Consider the following 22,654-nt stretch of genomic DNA (forward strand, 5'->3'; position numbering starts at 1 on the left):
TGAGCCATTTGGATACAGCTGTGGTCCAACATGTCCACACTATTGTACACCATTCAGTATGTGTGGGAGTTACATTAACAAGAAAGAAAGAAAAGAAGAATTGAAAGTGGTCCTGTATAAAACCATGCAACATGCAGCGGACATCACATAGGGAATAACAGCACTGATGACAGCTGAGAACTGCACCATTTCATGTCAAGCTCACAGCTGTCTTGAATCCTTTGAGCTTCACATAGAGGAGGTATGTTCCAAAAACTATACCGCTACAACAAAGACATGGGTCACCTCTCAACAATACTAGCACAGAAAAAAAACAAAAACAAAATATTTCCAGAGGAAATGAATTGAGTGGTGCATGTAAAAGGACCGTTAGAAATGAACCCTCCAATCATGCAACTTAACTCCTCTGCTGCTTTTAAGTTACCCTAACTTATTATTTAAAAGGGTAAATTAAACTGCCCCCTGATCCTCATGAACCTCATGAATTCCATCCTTTAATATCAGGTTGTTTTACAAATGCTATTGGTTTATTATAGCACTTCCAAAAAGCACCTGATTTCTTAAGTTTGGACCTATGCTTTCGGAATTTAATTAAATTAAATCAAAACTTAAGTTTAAATTAAAACTTTTTTTAATATAGGGACATTCAAAGAGATACATGAGGTTTATGTTGGATTACAAACCAGTTAAAACACACAAACCTTCACAGAGATACTGGTCACAAGTGATTGGAAAGCTCAGCTTTTCTGCTGTTTTCATTAATGAGTTTGTGTCTATGGTAACAGTCAGCTATAGAATTGTCAGTCATGCAAAACAAACCCAAACTGCCATTTAATGTAGTTAGCAAACACAAAAAACATTTTATCAATGGTCTGCAGAAATGCTCAATCTCAGAACAAATCAGTTCTGACTGCATTGCGACTGGGAGTGAAGACTTTCAGATGTTTATCACTAGGAACATAGATTGGCTTTGTTTTCATTCATGCAAGACACCGATGGTAAACACTAACATGAGCTGTAAATTAGAGATAAATCAACTTGCCTAGCAGAACTTTAGCATCCTCGACATCAAAATCACCATCGCCATCTGTATCGTATGCCACGAGTTTACCTATAGCAGCAACAAACACACGACTAATTATTGTTTGTTCTCACAGGAAGTACAAAGATAAGGATGTTACTGTACATTTACATGCATTATTCAGCAAAGACAGACACTTAAAGACATGCACCAAGCTTGTGGGAGACTGGCCACTTATTACCTTTTGTCTTTCATTATAGTGTCTTTAGCTTTTAGCATGAGCAAAAGGATTTTTGGTAGTTTTGTGTGTGAGCTCTCGTTACTTAGGTTAGCAAACTATACTGAATAATCAGCCAACAGCTTGGTGAATCCCTTTAAATGTGAGAGAATATGGGATACAGTGAGACGACATGGGTAAAACAGGAAATGGCAGTCAGGACTATGTAGCTCTATTACTTAAACAAAAACTAATATGACGCTCAGGGATATTTGGCCAAACACAGTTGGATTAAGTGACACTTGGAAGAGCCCAACCAAAAAAAGCCCTTTAACAAAGTTTCTGTTGTTCACTTAATTTGTGCTGAAGCTGCTGGATTTGTGTGCCAGCTACTGAGTAAGTGGACCACAGAGGACAGGACAGACATAAGGGGAGACAGGAGCCCTGGATCTAAACCAGCTGAGATAACCAAGAGAGGGTTGGTGCAGGAGATTTTTCACGCATGCCAGGTGTAACAAACCTTCCATCAAATAAAATTTGTAATTGGTAACTTTTATTTTTTTTTATAAAGCAAAAACTTTTGGTCATATTTGCTGAAACTGTCACTATACTAGGGCTGCCAAGATTAGTTGACTAATCGATGACTAATCGACTATTATAATAATCAGTGACTATTTTAGTAGTCGACTAATCGGTTTGAGTCATTTTTCATAGAAAAGTACTATAAAAGTACCCCAAAATACTCTTACTGCAGCTTCTTACGTTCAGATATTGGCAGTTTTACACACTTTCCCATGACAGTGAACTAAAACCCTTTGGCGTGAGTATGAAACAAGACACTAGATGACGTAATTTTGGGGTTTGGGCGAGACAGACCGACATTTTTCAACATTTTAACACATTTTTCGATGAAATGATTAGTCGACTAATCGAAGAAATAATCGACAATGAAAATAATCGTTAGTGGCAGCCCTACACTATACCCACACAGTAGTACACGAGACAGATAATCTGTATAAAAAATAAATAAATAAAAGGTTCCTCTACGTCCTTTTTGTATGTCTAATGGCATTTTCTAGAATCCACTGCACAAATAGGAAAAGAACCAATCAGAGCTGAGGAGTCTCTAATGCAGATGTCAATCATGTCAATCACTACTCGTGAACTGCTGTCAAACTGTCAAAGTAGGCAGCGCTGATCAAATATGATTCAAGATTCTGTTACTGCATTGCCTATTTCTCTCCTCGAATATTTTCACAAACGTATTTTAGTGACTGTTTAGCTGTAAAATGAGACTATTTGCTGCAGCCAGTGGGTAGTGCTTGATTTTTGTGTGACTGTTTTCAATGTGGCGGCCGGGTCACAAGCTTTGTCATTTTGTTCTAGGTTTAGAATGGTAAAGCTTTTGTGTTTGTGTCTGTCAGGTACAGAGTACCTGGACCACAGAGGACAGGACATTTTCAGAAACGTATATTAGTGTACTGCTGTAAAATGAGAATGATTGCAACCCGGCTGCCATGTTTAAAAAACATTCAAGTGAAAACCAAGCACTGCCCACCAGCTGTAGCAAATGTTCTCATTTTACAGTCAAACAGTACAGTAAAATATGTTTGTGAAAACATTTGAGATGAGAAATAGGCAATGCAATAAGAGAATCTTGACTAACCAACCTGTTTGATGGCTGCATTAGAGACTCCTTAGCTCTGATTGTTTTTTTCTCTCAACGGCCACAGTAGATTCCCCAGGGATGACATTTTTCTGTGCGTCGGCACAGAAGTTAGCTTTGCCCTGTTTCCCTTGTCAAAAAGCCCATGGAATTTTTCCAGTGGATTTTGGATTATTGCTGAAAACAAGCTCTGTGGCAAACAAACATTTATGATACTTACAGTTTTTGTTCTGCAAGATAATCTTCACAAATGAACCCCACTTTCATGATTATTGAAGCCTAATTGCAATTGTCAGAAGTAAAATGCTAATGTTAGGCTGTAAAGGAACTACACCCGCATGACCTAAAGTCATCACCATAACAACACTGTAAAGCTGTGTTTGGCGTGGCTTGGCATGTGATGATGTTCTGTAGTCTCATTTAGCCACTTGCTTGCAACCTCCTTTTTTAAAACATATAGAAGCTCATAAGTGTTCACAAGTGGGGTAATTACCAACATATTTTATGTTGGAGAACAAATCCTGAAAGTCCCTTAAGCTTGTGTTAACCATAAACCTTATCTCGGGGTTTCAGAACTCAATCCTGGAGCACTTTATAGTCCCCCATGATAAAATGCCAAATTGACAGCAGGAATAAACAGCCTCGTACAAAAAAAAAACAAAAACCCAGTACTGGCCACTATAACTAATTTCAACAGTCATGACAACTGTGCGGGGGGGTAAATTATTTTCTTTTCTCACTCCTCCACAGCCCCAGCCTCTCATCCAAATATGGTCAATTCTGGCTCCAAATTACTAAGATGGCAACGTCCGGAAATGTCCAACTTAAGCTTCAAAATGGGAGTCCACAAACCAGGGTGACATCACGATAGCTACGTCCATGATTTTTTACAGTCTATGATTTTTTTTCATTGATTATCTGTCTCATGTACTAATGTGTGGATATAGCGACAGTTGCTGTAAATATGAATGGAAGTTGTTTTCATAAAGCTACTAACTGTTGCTTTAACAAGGAAGATGTCAAGACAATTTTAACATGATTTATGCTAAATTATATAATTGACCATTTTCTTAAATTGTCTCTTTTTGTCTGAAATAAAAAGAAAAAAGAACATTTACCAAGTATTCTATTTCAAAATACAGTTCAACAGAAATATTTTCAATTTCTGTTAATATTCACATTTTTTTCTCCAATTGTGATTTTGTGAAACAGTGACAAATCTCTAAGCTTTAGAAGACTACAGAAATCTGATTTGATCTTTTTAAATACCACAAACATGTTAAAATATTCTCAGGCCTTGTCATTATCCAGCTGATGCAGCTAATTTTTTTTTTCTTCCAACAAATTGTAACATGAAAGTAAGATTCATGTACAAAAGTCTTCAAGAAAATATTGTGGCCAGCATGTTCACCCAATCTTCATTAGGTGTTTTCACAAGTAGTCCATAATGTTCAATGTGAAATTACAGACTTGTCTGAGTGCATGTTTTTTTTAAAAACGGGCTTAGTTTAAGAACACACCAACTCTTCAATACAACTTAAGGGCCAGAAAACAATATTTTACTACCAAACCTAGTCTTGACAGCAGTTAGCCTGACACAGCTGTAGAATTTCTTGCATTAAGTTTTGTTTAGATTCAGAGCTCTGAGAAGAGTGTGTAGGGATAAAGGGAAACTTCCTGAGAGAACAATAATGACATAAGACAACAATCATCAATGCTGATACAGGGTGTAAGAAAAATATGTCTTGTGATTTTTTTTACCTTGCAAGGCCTCAGACAGGTTAATTTGTAAGCCCTTAGCCTTGTCTGCATGCAAACACAAAACATACATATTGGAACAATAGACAGATTAAGAAATAAGACAGGAGATTCAAAATTCATGAATAAATCATTGAGTACTACACATACCAAGAATGTTCAACATTATTCATTAAGGATGCAGGTTAGTGGCAGACCATATACTGTGTCTAAAAGATAACAGACATGCACCAAATCAGTAAAGAAGATAGATTGTTAGGAGTAGTTGCACTGGAAATTGTGGTCCACATGCTTCAGACCTAGGAGATAATTCCGAGGGCTTTTTGTTAGTCAAAAATATGCTATAGATGAAATGGCACCTTCATAAATGTAACCATCTTGTTAACAAAAAAAGACTTTCTAATCAAAGATGACTTAAGTGATGTTATATAAGCTATGCCATTTATATGTTTTTTTTTTTCCAAAGTCCAACTACATAAGCAGGAGGCACAACAGTGCAACACTGACAATCTATTTAAATCCGCTCATGTTCTCAGGCCTTTTTTGCTTTTACTTCCTTTGACTGTCTGTCTTTCTCCTGCAGCCATTTTGGTGGATGATTTGCATCCTATTTTCATAAGTATTCAGACAGAGCATGAGGTAGACTCATGTCAAGTTGCTAATGACTGCTGATGTGACTAAGTGTTCTGACAATGGTATATATCATGGTTTACTGGTTGTTATTCAGCAATGAAGTTGACTTCAGGGACAGATGACAGGTGCATGTTTTTATGGGCAGATTATATGCAAGCATGTGAAGGCAAGAGCCAAACTATTTGCTACCACACCTTTCCAGCAAGGTATATGAGGTAGAAAAAGACTACAGGAAGAAAGAACACTCAGCTACTCTTTCATCCAAATGTATGTGTGTTGCACCAAGTACTCACCAAGGACTCCCTGATAGTCAACCAGGTCGAAGTAGACCACAGCTACAGATGTCCAGACACCAAGCAGGGCCAGGACAATGAACCAGGTGAAGAAGCTGCCACTGGACCCAGAGTCTGCCTTCTTCCCATTCTTACTGGCTGACTGGGTTTTAGTACCATCTGCAAAGCAAAGACAGTTCATGATGTCAGGTTCACTTGTTAACACTAGACACCCTTTCTTGGAGGTATCTTTTTTTTTTTTTTTTTTTTTTAAATACTCAAGTGAAGTCATGCTGTACATTCAAATAATGATGGAAAGTATATGAAAAAAAGAACAGCAAACAACTCTCTGGGCAAATACATCCCTCATATCCAGCATAACCAATTGTACTGTAAGTGGCTGGACTTGAGAAGTTGGCAGATTTGAAATACCAATTTAAAAATAGTATTACAACTACTCGCTTGTGTGTGACCCGCAAATTTGCAGGCATTTTTTCTTCATGTTGTAAAATGAGGAAGCTAGTCCGCCAGTGTAGGCCAATGTGTGTGAGAAGAGGAAAGTCCGGAGTGAGTGATGCAACCATCACGTCATCTATACTCATCAGTAGGCTCATTTCAGATGAACTGCGCCTTGCCTGGAAAGTGGACAAAAGCAGGCGGCTGCAGCAGGATACACTGACAACAAGCTGCAGTCAAGTCAGAGGCTGAATCCAAATGCCCATCCTCTGGACCTGCAGACTGAGCCCTCATGGACTTCCGTTGTATGTATGTACTGTCATTGCATAAAGCCCTCGAGACCATTTTACTCGTTGCCGTGGAAATGTTCAGCTATCGCTGTTGTCATATTTATATGTATGTCAAATAAGCTGATGAACAGTGCCTACTCACCTGTTCCTGCAGATAAGATATACATCCTGTGTATAGCCTTTTGTGACTGAACAAAAATGTATTAATATATCTCTGTATAACATACAGCCTGCACAAGTTCGAAAAAGAAATGTTTGTAAATAAGGACAGGACTACAACTAAATATATTTGGCATTACTTACATTAGAAACCTTCTTCTGTTGTTTTTTTTGGCCAATTTTTTAAGCCTATTTCACTGTGCAACCTGATAGGCAGCAGTATTAAAATGCATTTTCATTCTCTCTACAGCCTATACTTATACATATGTCAGCACATGATGTGGTTGAATATTATTTCTGGCCGACACAATTTAAGTAGCATTTTAATAGGCCCAACTATCAATGAAACATTCATAACTCTGCATCCCGAGTAGACTCTCTAGAGGTCTGCAGAAAGTCTACTTAAAGCCCCTTGTAGACTAATTGAATTGTTGCTTTGGATAGCCCTAAGCACTCCCAAACTTTGCCGCAAAGTCCACAAGTCTCTAAGTGTGGACACAGGATACGATGATGATGCATGATATGATGTCAATTCACTAAAATGTATATTTCACTTTCCCCCCCAGGGTTCAACGCTAAGGTTTTTTTTCACTTGCCCGGTCGGGCAAGTTGGTCAGAGATCTACTTGCCCGAAGTCAGTTTTTACTTGCCCTATAAAAACTGTTTAATTTAAGCGGCTATCAATTAACAAAGACTGCAGTTATTTTTATGTTATGTAATCTTTATTCACACTGTATTTATTAATTAAAACAACCTATGTCATGTATTGTAGCTTAATTCCTACACAAAAATGACAGTGTCAGGGCTTAAAGTGAAAAATTTGTCAATCGTTCTCCGTCTATAATTTTGCGCCCCTTTTATTTTTCACCCCTCTCTCCAGTTCTGCTGCATTAACACTGGGTTTAATATATTTTGCTTCCATCTCTCTGCCCTGCTCTACTCTACTTCAACGCTACTTAGCTCTCTCTCTACTCTACCAGTAGACTACCACATCCACCTGTTGCACAAAACACACACAGCAGTGTTTCCCCTAGGATGGAGTTGTAGCAGCGGAGGTGAAGCACAGGCATGAAAAATAATTTTCACATGCATGAAACTTTTTTGTATGCTTGCAAAGCACAGCCTCCTGGGATGTTTCTATGTATCTACTGGCACCATAAGGGCTCTTTAGGACTAAGTACATACAGTACATTTGTGCACAGTAATGAGCAGGTGAAATGTCTGTCTAGCTTACATATGAGGTGTCTCAAGATTTAGGACAATACAATTTTATTGAAAATAATAAAAGTTAAAAGTCACATGACATGCTGCTGTTTTGTGCTATGACCTATTTAAGTGCTGGAAGTTGTTATTTACATGACAACGCCTGAACGCAACACAAGCTCAGCACGAGTGCCGTGCTACGCTGCTGTGGGAGCAGTTACACTGCTGTGCGAGCAGCGTAACAGCAGGCTGTTGGTTATTTACACAGTGTCCATTTCAATAACTTTGTCAGCTGACAAACTGCACCGGGCTCAGGGTCAGGTTTGGTCAGGAAAATGCGGCCCGAGCCGCTCTAGCATGCTCACCTGTGTGTGTGGCGGAACTCCGCCGTGCACGATACAGAGAGCAGAGGAGAATTGTTAACGCGTGACCATGTAGAGACAGAAATGACACGATGACATAACACCATAAATAGTATACTGTTATGTTATTATATGAAGCGTCCGTCGCGCAAAATAATATCAATGGGGGCTGTGGGCAGGACATTGTTACACAGCTGTGCCTGTGACTTCAGGCAGAGAGACCGCTGCATCAGAGCCGAAGAAGCACGTTTTAAAATACATTTATTTTATCAATTAGTTATTAACTTTTACTATTTTTAGTAACTTGCCTGATTGGGCAAGTGAGTTGTTAGTTTACATGCCCGACCTTGAGTTTTACTTGCTCCGGGCAATCAGGCAATCCTTATTGTTGAGCCCTGCCCCAAATATAACGGTATGGGAAACACTGGGATGTTCAGTACACCCTAGGACACAAATAATCATAGCTGAATTAGCCTAATATTTGGGATAGGCATTTTGAGCAGTTTCCATGTCACTGTATTGTAATGGAATGCTTGCAAAAAAAAAAACAACAAAAAAAAACGTGTAAGAATAAGAACGTAAATTGACCAACAACAGAAAATAACTGCAATCTGAAATTGAATTTTATTGAACAATTAGGCTTCAATTAGCCTATTAGACCACACGCCCCTAACTATCTGTCGCTGCCATTAATGTTACATAGGTTAGATACAGTACTGAAGGAATGTCTCTGAGCCGCTCTTCTCACAGTCAGTTCAACATCTGCCCAGTTTGCACAAGTGAACACAGCAGTAACAGCCAACATGCAACACCAAGCTGTTTAACAGTCCCAACAAACACACCAACATCGAAACAGCTTGACTCTTTTGTTAAAGCCATTAATAACCAATAGGTAACATTAGGCATGTGATGCAAACACTTAGCCGTGTAACTGTGTGTGTGGACGGACTGACTGTCCTAAGCGTGAAGCTCACACTCCGGCAGCAGTAGCCTCCTTGTATCTCATGAAATACAAAGAGAACAACAGCAGGATACACTATTTGTAGCTCTACATTTAAATAAAATTTTACCCATTTTAAATAGTTAACAAAAATCGTAAAGTCGGTTCACATGCGTGGAGCTGGGCAGCAATTACTCTAAATGTTTAATCAATATAGATGTCATCCACATCCCTACTTAATACAGGTCTACGTCTTAGCAGACGGAACACAAAATTTGAGGTGCGAGTTCCATCCAGACAGCTTTTATAGAGCAGTTGTCTTTTAACCGTGTTAGCTGGGTTAGCCAATAGATGTACAGCTATTACAGTAAGTGTTGTTAGTATGGCGAATGCAAACGAAAAACCAGCATTAGAAGAGTCTGTGTCAATTAGATGTATCAATTTCGATTGTATGGTTTTCCAGCAAGTTACGACACTGGACAAAGAATGGGATGGACAAACCGAATAATATGGAACTGAAGCTAGGTAGATCTCTAGAAATACAACTCCTAAATCATGCTGAACCATTTGTGACAGCATCGCCATCATCATCTATTACAACTAGGGATGGGTCACGATTTTCGAATTTCGAATAGTCGTTTTATTTTTGAAAAATTGATTTTTTAATGCGACTATTACTATTTGCCGTCTTATTTCCCCCCCTTTATTTGACATGCAATTCAGCTCCTAACCGCACGAGGGCAGTCTAGGATTGCTACAGCGGTGTGAGATGGGCTACCAGCTAGTTTGATGCTCTTCTACAAACAGGAGAAACATGCAGAAACTACTACTCCGTGAGGAATGTCCGCAGTCATTCAGGCTTTCATAGTCGAGCGCACTTCCGTGTTGTAGTTTCCTGTAAAAATGTCCATGAAAAATCCCCACGATGTGAAAAATACATGCCGAGCAGTCACCGGTGTGCGTGCACAGAGCTTGCGGACGTCCGCTTTGAGTCGAAATTGTCGAATAGTTGCCACGATTTTCGAATAGTGTTTTGCTTGTGTTGCCCATCCCTAATTACAACTGGGTTAAATCTGCTCCGATCTCCTCCCACAATACACCTGGCTAAAACAAATATCTTGTTTAACTGGGATTAGCTAGGTTGCTTTACCTTTTACTGGGCTGTCACTTCACCTTTTTTTTAACCTAACTTTGTAAGACCTATCCTTGCCTCCCTGCTGATACAAACTACACAGGAACATTAAGATACCATGAAATGTAATTTTTTTTTTTTTTTTACACTATAATCTGGACAAATCTGTTAGGAATCATATATTTGCACTAATCCCTCTGGATAGAGGAGTGGAGGTGATGGAAAAAAGAAAAAGAAACCACTTCAACGCAGCCATTCCATGAGTGCTGACATCCCAAAATGCATGAGGGGAGAAAATAGTGGCAAGGAGAATGAACAGGTGTTGTAGCCCATTACATGGTGCTAGGACAAATTCAGACACACGCTCAAAGAGCATAGTTCAAAGTATTCACATTACTAAATCCACTGATACTCCCTTTGATAAACTCAATATACTGAGATCAAAGTTTGTATAACAGACTTTTCTAGTTCAAATTGAAAGAACTGAAAAAAACCTAAAATACACTTAAGTGTGTAAAAGTGTCCAACATCATGGGGAATCCTCTTGTTCATCATCTTACTCTTATTCAGAGTGAGCTGAAAATATCCATGTTACCTCTGTTTCTGCACATCTATTACACAGATTCGTCTCTTCAGTGTTTAGCCTAGCTTAGCACAACGCCTGACATGGGGGAATGTGGTGTGTTGCATTAACCCCTCTTTGGATTCATCTAAAAGGTGGAAATAAATGTGGGTCAAAAATACTTTGACCAGCTGAAAGCACAACTAAGTCTGAAATTAAACTACTTAACTACTTAAATGGCCAGGCTCATGCAAATATTACTGATCTTAAAAATCTCTTAAAACCACCTTTAGGTTACATATTTCCAACAAAATACTGTGTAGTATAATGTTGTGTGATCATAAGTTAGTGTTAACGCAGTACTGACACAACACCCCCTGGACTAACAAAACACAAAACTAACACACATAGGTTGAGATTGTGGCTCCAGGACAAAGACGATGGAACTCTACAAGATCTGCAAGAGATGTCAACTTTCTTTGCTCAGCTCCTCACTTAATCCCTCCTTCACCCCGCATTCAAACAACCAGGCCCACTCAGTGACCTCCACACTCCCTACTTCGTCCTTTGTCAGAAGCCCTTGAACGGAGGCTTTCCTCACCTTGCATTTCCCCAGCTATCACCGTGGGGATCGCTGTGATGACGGTAGGGTTGGCAGACTCAACCAGGGTTGCTGGATCACCCATCCCTGCCAACTGGCTTGCCAACTAACCGAAGAACCAGTAAACTGGCCACGAAACAGCATGCAGTCCAAGCTGCAGGAAAGAGTATCTCTGCCTCCTTATCTCACCTCCTCTCTCCCTCTGTCCCTCCCCTCTGTCTCTATTGACTGGCTTTCTTTCTCTTGCTCATCTGTCAGTAATCCTTGCTCTCTGTCACTTTTTTCTCTCCAACCCTGATATGGCTCTGGAGGTCAAAGACAGCTATTTATAGTGCTGCTGTTAGACCAGCTGGCCCTGACACACAGAGAGGGAGAACAACAGGCTGCCCAGGCACTGCCAGCTTTTAAGGAGGAATCCCCCATGAGTATGTCCGCTCTCCAAACTACATTTTGTCATTAAAAACACATGCAAGAGGTCACATAAAAAGGGACATAATACCATGCTCGATACAGAAATTTGTTGTTGCTGGTCCATATATTCACAAAACAACCTGTTTTAACACATCTTCACCATTTATAGCCTTTCTTACAGGAGCAACAGCAACTTTGGTCCATGTTGCAAATGCAACACAAACAGTTAATTTCCTATAATTACTGACAACCCCTCCCCAGGGGTCCCCTCAACTTGTGTCTTGTGCTCTCATTGGCTGTAACTCCCCTACAGGTCCAAATATTTAGCCTACTAGATAATTACGATATCCCTGGGATGCATTGGCAAGGTTCCTCTGCGTGCATCTTTGAACAGTTCACACATAATACTTTCCTAGAGCTGACGCTGATTTGCCTCTGATCCTGGGTTCTTCATTGGGGAGCTCTGTCAGTGAGTGGAAAATCAGAGCTGAAGTCATGTAGTGTGAACTAGACATAACAGATACTCGAAAAGAGATGTCAACATATCTGACTCTTTTCTTGATTCATTGATTAGTCTTTTGGTCAGTGGAACATCCGAAAACAGAGATAAATAAGGATGCGTCAATTTATCAGCTGAACATTGTTATCAGCTGATATTCGCCTTTTGAACTGTTTTCACAGCACAATAAAATAGATTAGAGAGGGAATTATGATATAATATATATAGCCACTATTCGACCAATCAACTAATAACTGCCAGTCCTAACAGAATTAAAAAATAAAAAGATACTGCTTACTGATTCCTCAAAACCAAACGTGAAAAAAAAAAAGCTCTTGACAGCTTCTCCTACTAATAGTGTTCCAGTGTCATCCATCAAATGTATTTGCACACTCCCAGGGGCTTAATTGTTTTTATCATAGGTTTAAGAAATAAAAAAACCCCAACAAACAAGACATTTGTTGATTATTTCTGCAAAAATAAAAAATGACTCAACTCCTTTCTGAGCATGTCCCTCTGACAACAAGTAGCTTCTGCATCGATAAAATCCAGACACATAACCTACACAAACTAAAGGTCACACAAAACTTAAGACAATCCAAACGTCTTAACAGTCTTGCAGCTATGTCAGAAATTTATACGCTTGTTTAAAGCCTGAGGCACTCACCACCCCACATAGCTTTACTTATTAACATTGCTGAGGGGGTGGGTGGGTTATGATTGTGAACATTTTTGTGCTCACAAATGTGTACACAGACAAAATAAACTTCATTGATGCTTCACATTTCACAAAAAAGGGCAAATCATGCTAAATATGGCCACAAGATTAATACACCAAATCTAAACCCATTTTCTTCCTCTGACAAGTTGAGTTGGCTTCCTCTAAACCTCGGCTTACTGGAAAAGGGTAAATGGTTTTATCAGAAACAACACACAAAGACATAAGTATTCGGGATTAGCAACATGAATATGACTGCACAGTAAAACTAATTTTTGTCCCTATTTGACAAGACTTTAAAATCAATTTTGGAAGCGGGATTTTTTTTTTTTTTTTTTTTTTTTTAAATTGCACCAACATCAAACTGCATTCAGCAGTATAAAATGACTAACGTGATAAAACTCCAGTATCATCAGCCCTTTTCACTTGAACAAATGTGCTAGAGAGGAGCTCAAAACTGCAGTGCTCTCTGTGACCAACAAAACTGTTTGCACTGAAATCCTTCCTGGTGATCACTCGTCTGCCATATGCTATGGCAGTGTTATTCTAGCTACAAAGTAAACCACAGGGCTGATAATGTTACTGAAGGTAGTACCTGTACGGTAACATATTTGACACAGCAGGAAATTCAGGTTTACACACTGCAGTCATTGCTATTGGAATTGGCAACACTTAAAATAGCTAATAGGAAACTCAATAAGAACAGGGTTAAGCTGAGTTCTTCAGAAACAGCGAACAATTTAGAAATACATACAGTACATATAACTAGATAAACCCAGAAAGATTTCGTATGGCCTATTTTCAAGGCAGCAAAACAAGGCTACTGCCTAAAAAAGGACCAATTACACACATCACTTATGTAAAACTCCCACTGTGTTAATCAGAGTACCCTTATAAACCTACACTGGCACAGTCAAATATGGACACATCTCACACACAAGCTAACGCAAGAAAAAGTCATCCAACTCCTCCACACACACATGCACACACACCAAAAGAAATTGGTGCTGCAGAAAGATAAAAACCATGCAATAACATACCGCTCTGTTCTTTTATACACTCCATTCTCAAAGGACCTCAGCGGCTTATTCACACACACATGCACGTGCATGAACACTCACGTACAGTCTTCTTTTCAAACAAATGGAAACTCTCTCTACTCTGTCTCTTCTCTGTGAAGCCCAGTACACATTGTTCAGTCTGAGCAGCTCCTCTTAAGGCTTATGTAAGGGCTGCTCTGCACCGCCCTCAAACTTGCTTCTCTTCCCTCTGGCTATTAACAAGCGTGCGTGTTCATGTGTGTGCACAAAAAGGCAGGTTTGGGTGCTTTTGTCAACATTCCACTCACCCACATTTGCTAAGCTTAGACACTGTGGACTTAATGCAAACCTCTGCCCTTTCACCAACTTTAAAACAACTGCTTTGGAGAAGTGAGAACCAGGAGAAGCTCTCTATTTGACAAATGTCTTAAGCACACACTTTAAAGCCATCCCCTGACATCAAGCAGGCACACTTCTGACTGTGAAGAAAAGGTCAGCAAAATCTGTCACCCAAACATGTGGATGTTAGCAGCCCAGTACATCCTTTTATTTAGTGCACCACTTTATCAATGGTGACCTGGCTGATTCAATTTCATGACAGTGCACACAGTACATTCCAATGATGAGGAGGCAGTGATCTAGGCACAACAAAAAAGCCAGGAAACAAATTCCATGCCAGGCTTTGTTGTGAGAAATCCCCAGAAAGTCACCAGTATTAGCTGGAGCTGTTGTCTGTTAAGCTAGTGTCAGGCTAATTAGATTATATCACTGGCTCATGGCAAAACAGGTTCAGCTTTTTAAAAATTAACAACTTCAAACCTGTTTCCAACAAGGAGGAGACCAGTAATGATCAGTGGTGTAGTGTTAGTTGATGAAGTGGGTGTCCTACTAGGTACATGTATAGGTTACAGAGGAGGAGGTTGGTATACTCGCCTATATATACAAATAGCTTTTAGGCTGATCGGTGGCTTTATTGTAAACAACAAGAAAAAGAGCTGGGTATTCCCTGTATACCAGCGCATACCCTCCCCGACACCACCGGTTGACTGAGTTGTCTCACCTTGAAGTCGTATTTGGAGGTAGTAATAGCGCTGAAACAACATCAGTATAAACGGGACAGCCAGCATGGGTGGGACATTCTTACGACGTGTTATGTATGTGTGCATTATCTGAATCTGTTTAACAAACTATATTATCTGTATCCATATTCATACTGAGTGGGCAGAATTTAAATCTTTAGTGGGTGGGGCTTTAAACCAGAAAGGGTGTGACCTAACCAGATGTTATTTTTAACCTGAAATGGATGTGTGTTAATCAGAAGTTGCTATATTTACAAGAAAACTATTTACAGAACAATCTCAGGATTAAGCTTCAGATCACTTTTGGTCACAAGAGTGTGAGACTGAACACGGCTACCCAAATGAGGATTTTCCTTCGCGAGTACAGATATTGACTCAATTTACCTGGATGATCCTTGTACTCCTAAAAAGTACATTATTCATACATGATACTCATTCAAGTATTTGTCTCAACACCAGTCTCTATCTATGCATTCATAGAAAAATCAGACATATTGGCTCAGTCAATGCGAAGCTTTCAGTCCATTTATCTCAGTGTTCCCACGCTGATTTGGATTTTCGTACAGTAAAGGCAACAGACCTGGACACAACATACTTTGCTGCAATGCTAAATAAAACACCAAAAAAATTCCATACTTTTGTCCAGGTGACTGGGAGAAAGTATCGCAGCACCACCAAAAATCTATTTTACTCCTCCCTATCATCATGTATGCTGCATTCAAATCTTGCAACACACTGCTTAAAGTTAAGAATTTGACAATGCAGGAAAAAACCATCAGCACTCCTCAGATGCATGAAATTCTCTGTCCTTGTTTGTAAGGTCTATACAGCAAACAAGGCAAAGATGGCAGTTGGGACTTCTTCCCATGTTTTCCAAAGCAAAGCTCAACAACTATTACATCCAGTTTGTCACCCATCCCTAAATCCTAAAACCAACAATCAGGAAGATCTGTATCTTAATTAGAAACAGTTTCTCCAAGATGCTACTGATGTCAACTTGTGCTGTTAGGTTTCATTCATCAGCAGACAGCATGATGAAGCACCAAGCCAAAACACGGTAATGCTTTCATCTAAAGGATTGCACATGCAGGGAACACAACACATCACACATCAGTCCCGGAGGAACAGACCGGCTTTTACCCTTTCAGCTGGGCATACTTCAGCAACTCCCTGCCCTTAGCAGGGGGGAGGAGGAGGCCTGGGGGATTCAAATGATGCATAATGTAGAAATTGTAAAAAGAGTGCATGACAAACAAGGGAAAAAAGGTAAATGGGTGAAATGTGAGGAATATGTGTACCTTTGGCTCTACAGTTTGTCTTCTTTAAACCAGTAAAAAGAAAGCGGCTGCAATGCTCTTGTTGCTTTTCCTTTTAACTTTACCACATGGTTATATGGAAACTGTACTGTTGAAGGGCAAGTGTGGGGGTGGAACTCTTGGAAGTAACATTTTTGCAATTTCTTAACAAAAGCCCTTGCTCTGAATTGTCGCGATATTATTTGCATAACCAGAACAACAGTCTATGTGTAAATGTGTAATCCATAAATAAAAAAACACTGTCAAATAAAGATGTGTAAACTCCAAAATATTCTTGTAATTATGAAATGTATCTGCAAATGTAATCAAATTCCACAAATAGGAAAATAGTCGTGAATACATAAAATTACTTTACAAATAAATGAAAAGCATTTGTGCATATCTTTATGACTGTAATATAACATTTAAAACTTTTGAGCAGGAATTTGTGAATCCAAGTTTCTATGTGTGAATGGAAAGGGTATTTATTTATTATACGCTGCTATATTTGCATTTTACGCACATGGAGTATTAAAATTTTTCGCATAGCACATGACAACCTGCTGACATAATGTCTGCATTTTAAAGTAAATGCATGCTATCTTTTTGAGAGTGTTTTTATTTTTTATGTCAGTAATAAGCAATGTACATTCATTATTTTATTTAAAATATATCTATATTTTAACGCAACACTGGATATTAGTGTGTGTTTATTCGTTCTATGTTTATCATATAGCACACACCTTTACATACATTTCTGTCTGAGTGTGAAAGGTACAAGTGGGGAAACTTTCAGCCCAACAGCCTAAGTGACTGGCCTGCGTTGCTCTTTCAAATAACTGAGGGCTAGCTCATACTTTATATTTTTCACAATTCTTTCAAGTGGGTACAAGTCACAAAGCACTTCAGATCTTATTACAGAGCTCCAGACTATGTATTTCTGCTAAAAGTGCTGATGCTCCCTCCTGACAATTTAGGAGCACCAGCACAATGTTTTGGGGTGCACCTTAAATCAACATGCAATCAATGCATATTTTGTCTATATTACTGGTAAATGCTTTGGTAATAGACACTTTACAGGAATAACAATGTGCCATTTTATTTGAAGGGGGAAAAGCTATTTAGCTCTTAAGTTTCAATATCTTTTAAGAGGTTACATCAGAGAGTTCTACCCCTCCCCTTGCCATTTAATGTACACAATGTTCATTTTAAGTTGTGGAAAGGTAAAGACTGAAGGAAAGACAAAAAAAGCACTGCAGGTGCTTCTGTTTGCCGGTTTAAGCAAGAACAAGACAGAACCAATGGTTCACAATTATGAGGCTAAGATTTCAGTTAAGCGAAAATATATGAATAAAAATCAACATATGACAAAAATCTCCTCTTACCCCTCTTGTGTTCCCACAGAGCCATGATTCAGTCAACTATATGATCAGCACATCTTAATATATTTCAGACTGAATGCCTCTAAACTATTAAGTGGGATGTTCAAAACACCTGACAAACAATTTACTGTTTACACTCTCCTAACAGGCTAACTGTGAGGCAAAATCAATATTTGATCAGCCACTTTTAGAGTTTGTTCACATGATGTCACTCAAATAAATAAAAGGGCATATGTGCATAGGCATTTCTCTTTCAGTTGTGAGTTGCTGTAGCAACATTTTTTTTCCTTTTAAAGAATAAAACATCAGGCCATAGAGGCCATATATCATTCATATGTGTGTGGGCTTATGTTTAATAAGTTAAACAAGTTAAATAATATACAGTATCTAAATTCCATTCAATAAATCACATCCCCTGTTAAAAACTGAGGATTTGCTCATCGTACTCTAGTCATCCTTTATGTATATCAAATCCTTTATACTTGCTGCTTGTTTAATTGTAATCACCAGCATAGACCGTTGAACCACACAGCATGCATGCATGGGGACTGTGGTGGGCGGGGTTAGGAAATAGACACGAAAAACTGAACATTTTGTTCCCTGGACTTTTCTAACGGAACGATGCCCTTTGATCTGCTACAACATAAGATGTTAAAAACACTTCAGAAAAACCTACAATCAGACGAAATGCAAAACTAACAATGCTGCATTAGTTGTTTTTTCTGTGTGCCCTCACGTTCAGCTCTCATTCATTTGGAGATGGAGATGAGTGGGCAATGTAGTGCGCTGCATTTCAGTATCAACAAAGTCAGCCAAATCTTTACACAAAAAAAATTACTTATTGTAAAAACAATAATTGGGTTTCTCCTTGTTAACTAAACTGCCCCTAATCTGATATTCGAAAAGCACCCTGTTCAGATATACTATATGGGGGCTGGAGAGTCCTGTGCAGTCGCTAGAGGACAACGTGTACTTGAAGTTATGCCACATTTGCCTGTTTGTATCAACACAAAACATGGGCTCACGCTCATCTACCCAAAGTTATTACTGACTCACGCATCAGCACAGTTAAGAATTTATATAACGTTACGTAAATTCCGCGTCTACTCTCTAAACGGTACTTTTTCCAAATACCCTCACCAGGAGCTTTTACAACTTAATACGGTTGTCGACTATTTTGGGAATAAACGAGCAGTGCTCTGAGTTTATTTATTGAAGAGTAAAGTCGCGCAGTGCGTGCCGGCCATTTAATTAAACACTCAAGTTGCGTTATTTGAATCCAGCCGCGCGCAACGCTCTCTGAAGAGCCAACACAACAAGAGGTATGGGTCAGAGTATCTAGAATAGGGGTCTGGGTACCAACGGAGACCCCCATGAGCCACGTAACCCCACCCCCGGGTTCTCATATTGACACGTGAGCATTTGGAAGAGTGACTCGACAAAGTTGGGGGCGGGGTGCTTTGCGCCCCGGGGTGCACACTCGCAAAGCTGGTAGAACTCTGCGTCTCTAACCAGAGAAGCTAGCGACAAATAGGCCTCAATTTCTTTGCTAAGCTATGGGGCCTACAGGCAGGACTGTGGAAAAGCCATAAACCCGCACGAGAGACGCTAACGTTATCCCTCCCGTGCGAGCCGGCGTCCCACCGTAATCCCACGAGTGGGAGTCGCCATGGTCAACCAGCCTGGCCACCGGATAAACAGCTGGTGTGTCCCTAGACTGCAGTGTTAGTGCAACATTGCCGATTAACACCTTACGTGGAATCACAAGCAGCGAGGGTTTTTTTTCTCGTGTCTTGCTTATATAGAATAATATGAGTGCATGGCTAACACTCGAAATGACAATTTATCGCGACGTCAGAAGCCCTTTTCGTGAAGATAGTAATGTGCAGTATTGACGTGTTACCACATGAACTGGAGGACGAACGTTTTCAAATATGGATTTATATGCTATACAAACGCCGTTTTAGTATGATTACACCAACTCACTTGCACGGACTGCTAACACGTCGACAACATTTTGTAAAGCTAAATTAAGCTAACGTTAGCTAGCCAGGACCAGGGCCCTGAATGAAATAACAGCTTGACACCCGATTAACTTTGAAAGGCCTGCCAGTGAAAGCTGAAGACTGCAACGCATCATCCCGCCACAGCAACCAATGAAAGAATGAGACAGAAACAATAGCAACAACGCACCTTTGGCTTTGACGTGCACTTTAGCGTTTTTCTTTGAAGCCATGGCGAGTCAGCAGGGTGGTAGACCTCTGAAAGAAGCGTAGTAGAGCGGCCGGAGACTGTACTTCTACAAGTGAAAAGAAATCAAAATTTCTTCTGCTGCCACATAAAACTCAGAACCACCCCGTCCACCTTTGGACTGGCAGCTCTGTAAACCAATGACAAACGTGTCACACAAAAATAGGCGGGGTAGAAGAATTTTCCAACCAATTAGCTTCGAGAGGCGTCGAGCTTATTCAACCGTGTGGATAGTCTTATCTTTGCCCCGCCCCCACCGCTCCTCTGGAACGTGGCAAGATGGTAGATCTGACAACGTGCTGCTGCTGCTGCTGCTGCTCCCTACACTAATTTTTATTTCAACCTTACAAAATCTCTACACAGACACATGCCAATACACCAGCACACACATTTATGGCTTTCTTGCTAGACAGAGGAGATAATATATTTTATTTTTATTTATTCAACCTTTATTTAACCAGGGGAAAACAGTCACGTTGAGATAGGATATCTCCTTTTCAAGTGAGCCCTGGCCAAGAGCCAGCACAATTAGACAGTGTACAGATAACAAGTAATAGACAGTGGTAGACAACACAATGTTAAAAATAGTTAGGCCCACAAGAAGGAAATAAGTTTTTTTTTTGTTTTCTTTTTTAAAAACTCATTTCTAGACTAGACAACACTTATGTTAAAAAAGGAAAACAAAATTATTTTAAAAACAAGACCATACAGACGGACATGATTTGTTTAAGTCAATACAGTTGTCTCATTTATATGTTAATTTTCTTTTGGGATATGGGAATGGATATAAAGAGCTAATACAAAATGTTGCATTTGATTTATGATCAAAAACAAAACAAAAAAACTTTAAAGAGTTTTCCTGTCAATGCTGTATGAACAACTAAATATGGTTGGTCAGAGCTGCTTCAGTAGCCTTATTGTAGTTTCTATGATATTGCAAGCCATGGGACTTTTATTTCACTGGCCACGTTCCTTGAGCAGGGCACCTCGGCTGTGCCCAGGAGGTGAACTGACACCTCTCCAGCCACCAGTCCACGCTCCATATTTGGTCCGGACGGGGACTTGAACCGGCGACCCTCCGGTTTCCAACCCATGTCCCTATGGACTAAACTCATCTTCTTTTTTTTGGACTGCGCACTACTATGCATACTGCATACTTATAATGCTCTCCACACACTACACTCCATATCCATCAGTGCATGCTCTGACTGAGCTGATCACTTGGGCTGCTTTCCCACTGCACAAACAAACCACTAACACTTGCTAGAATCTGGCTTATTATTTAATGGCAAAGGTCACAATCGGCTTTCACCCCTAGGTCAGATGACTCATGCAGTAGCAACAGATATTTATCGGCTCCAGCTCTGATCAGCGTCCATCAGCAGCGATGGGACATACAACAACAGGGTGGACACGCTAATTTTAGCCCCTTTCGCTGGCGCAATGCAGTGACAGGCTGCCAGAAAACACCATGCAGCTCCACTCAAGCAGCAATCGAACATCGTTCCAAATTAGTCTGCACTGAGTGTGAAAGAAAAACTGTATAAGTTACACACTTAAACTTAAAAGGAGTAACAACCATAACATTTTAACTGGCCTCCATGCTGTTTTCTACTGTTTATTAACCTGCTTTCTGGCTCATCCGTGATGCCAAACGCGGCACCAGGAAAACACACACACACACACAAAGACATACTTGTCTGCTGCAGAGCTGTATACACAGCTCTGATCTGTCCACCTATGTTGCCAGGAAGGAAGATCCGCCACTGACTACCTGGTGTACATGAACGAACAGCAAGCTGGTTGCTAGATAATATTTTTGTAAATATATTTGGTCCACTGAGGTATTTTCAGGCATCTTTAACTTGAACAGACAATACAAACAATATGTGGATGACCAGCTATCAGACCAGTAACACCATCTGCATTTAGCATAGGCCCTAGAGACCAACAGCACATGGTGGTATGTGTTCAATAAACACAAATTGTAAATTTGCACCTATACAACATTCACAACTAGCTGCAAAGATATCCACACACACCTTCCAGCAGAGCACTGACCATGTTATCTCACAGGCATATCTCATATTTGGTGATCTCACAGTAAACACAGCCCCAGGGTGTTTACAATCTTGTTCTCATGTATGTATGGTTGCGTGATTGAGGAAAGCTTTGAATTAACCTAATCACTGTGTGATGAAGGGATTTTGGATGTCAGGTGCGATCTAATCACCTGAATAGAATTGAATTTGCATGATAGGTGGGTGTTTGTGGGGGGTATATGGTCTCACCCACAAGTAAACCGCAAGTAAAACTCTTCCTGGCTCCCTGTACAGATTAATTTGGGGGGTTATACTATGATTATTGCAATCCCGTCTCCTACAGTATGAGTAAATGTCATGCCACTGTGGGAAACATTAAATTTTCTTATAATACATTATGTTCTGATACAACAGTGATACACAGAGGTCATTGTGTTTGCCTGGGCAATACCAGCTTGACTTCAACAGTAGAGACCACTTGCATCCCAGCTCATGCTATAAGTCAGCACTGACTTTTTAATAATTTTGGACTGCAACTAATTATCATTTTAATTATCGATTATTCTGCCACTTATTTTCTGCATTAACTGAATAATTGATTGATGAAATATGATGTGACACAGTAACTCAAGAGACCATAGTTAGGATTCAGTCACTCCTACTGTT

General features: G+C 39.8%; 1 protein-coding gene across 10 annotated transcripts in view; it reads right to left on the bottom strand.

Annotated features, from left to right (window-relative positions):
• The window catches only part of LOC117272284 (uncharacterized), a 47,872-nt gene extending 27,781 nt beyond the window's left edge, over window positions 1–20,091 (bottom strand). For 2 of the 10 annotated variants that reach the window (XM_078172896.1, XM_033651125.2), the window contains exons 1-4: window positions 19,890–20,072; window positions 5,589–5,747; window positions 4,666–4,710; window positions 1,043–1,111 (exon numbers count right to left, since the gene is read on the bottom strand). In XM_078172896.1, the coding sequence (XP_078029022.1) occupies window positions 1,043–1,111; window positions 4,666–4,710; window positions 5,589–5,747; window positions 19,890–19,932 (316 nt within the window). In that variant the 5' untranslated portion in view covers window positions 19,933–20,072. Of the gene's footprint in view, window positions 1–1,042; window positions 1,112–4,665; window positions 4,711–5,588; window positions 5,748–11,272; window positions 11,473–13,940; window positions 14,966–19,889 lie in introns of those variants that run through there. The other 8 variants (XM_078172899.1, XM_078172898.1, XM_033651127.2 and 5 more) reach the window with 7 other exon arrangements.
• Between the last annotated feature and the right edge of the window lie 2,563 nt (window positions 20,092–22,654).

Source organism: Epinephelus lanceolatus, chromosome 12 (genome assembly GCF_041903045.1).
Source record: "Epinephelus lanceolatus isolate andai-2023 chromosome 12, ASM4190304v1, whole genome shotgun sequence".
Taxonomy (NCBI): Eukaryota; Metazoa; Chordata; class Actinopteri; order Perciformes; family Serranidae; genus Epinephelus; species Epinephelus lanceolatus.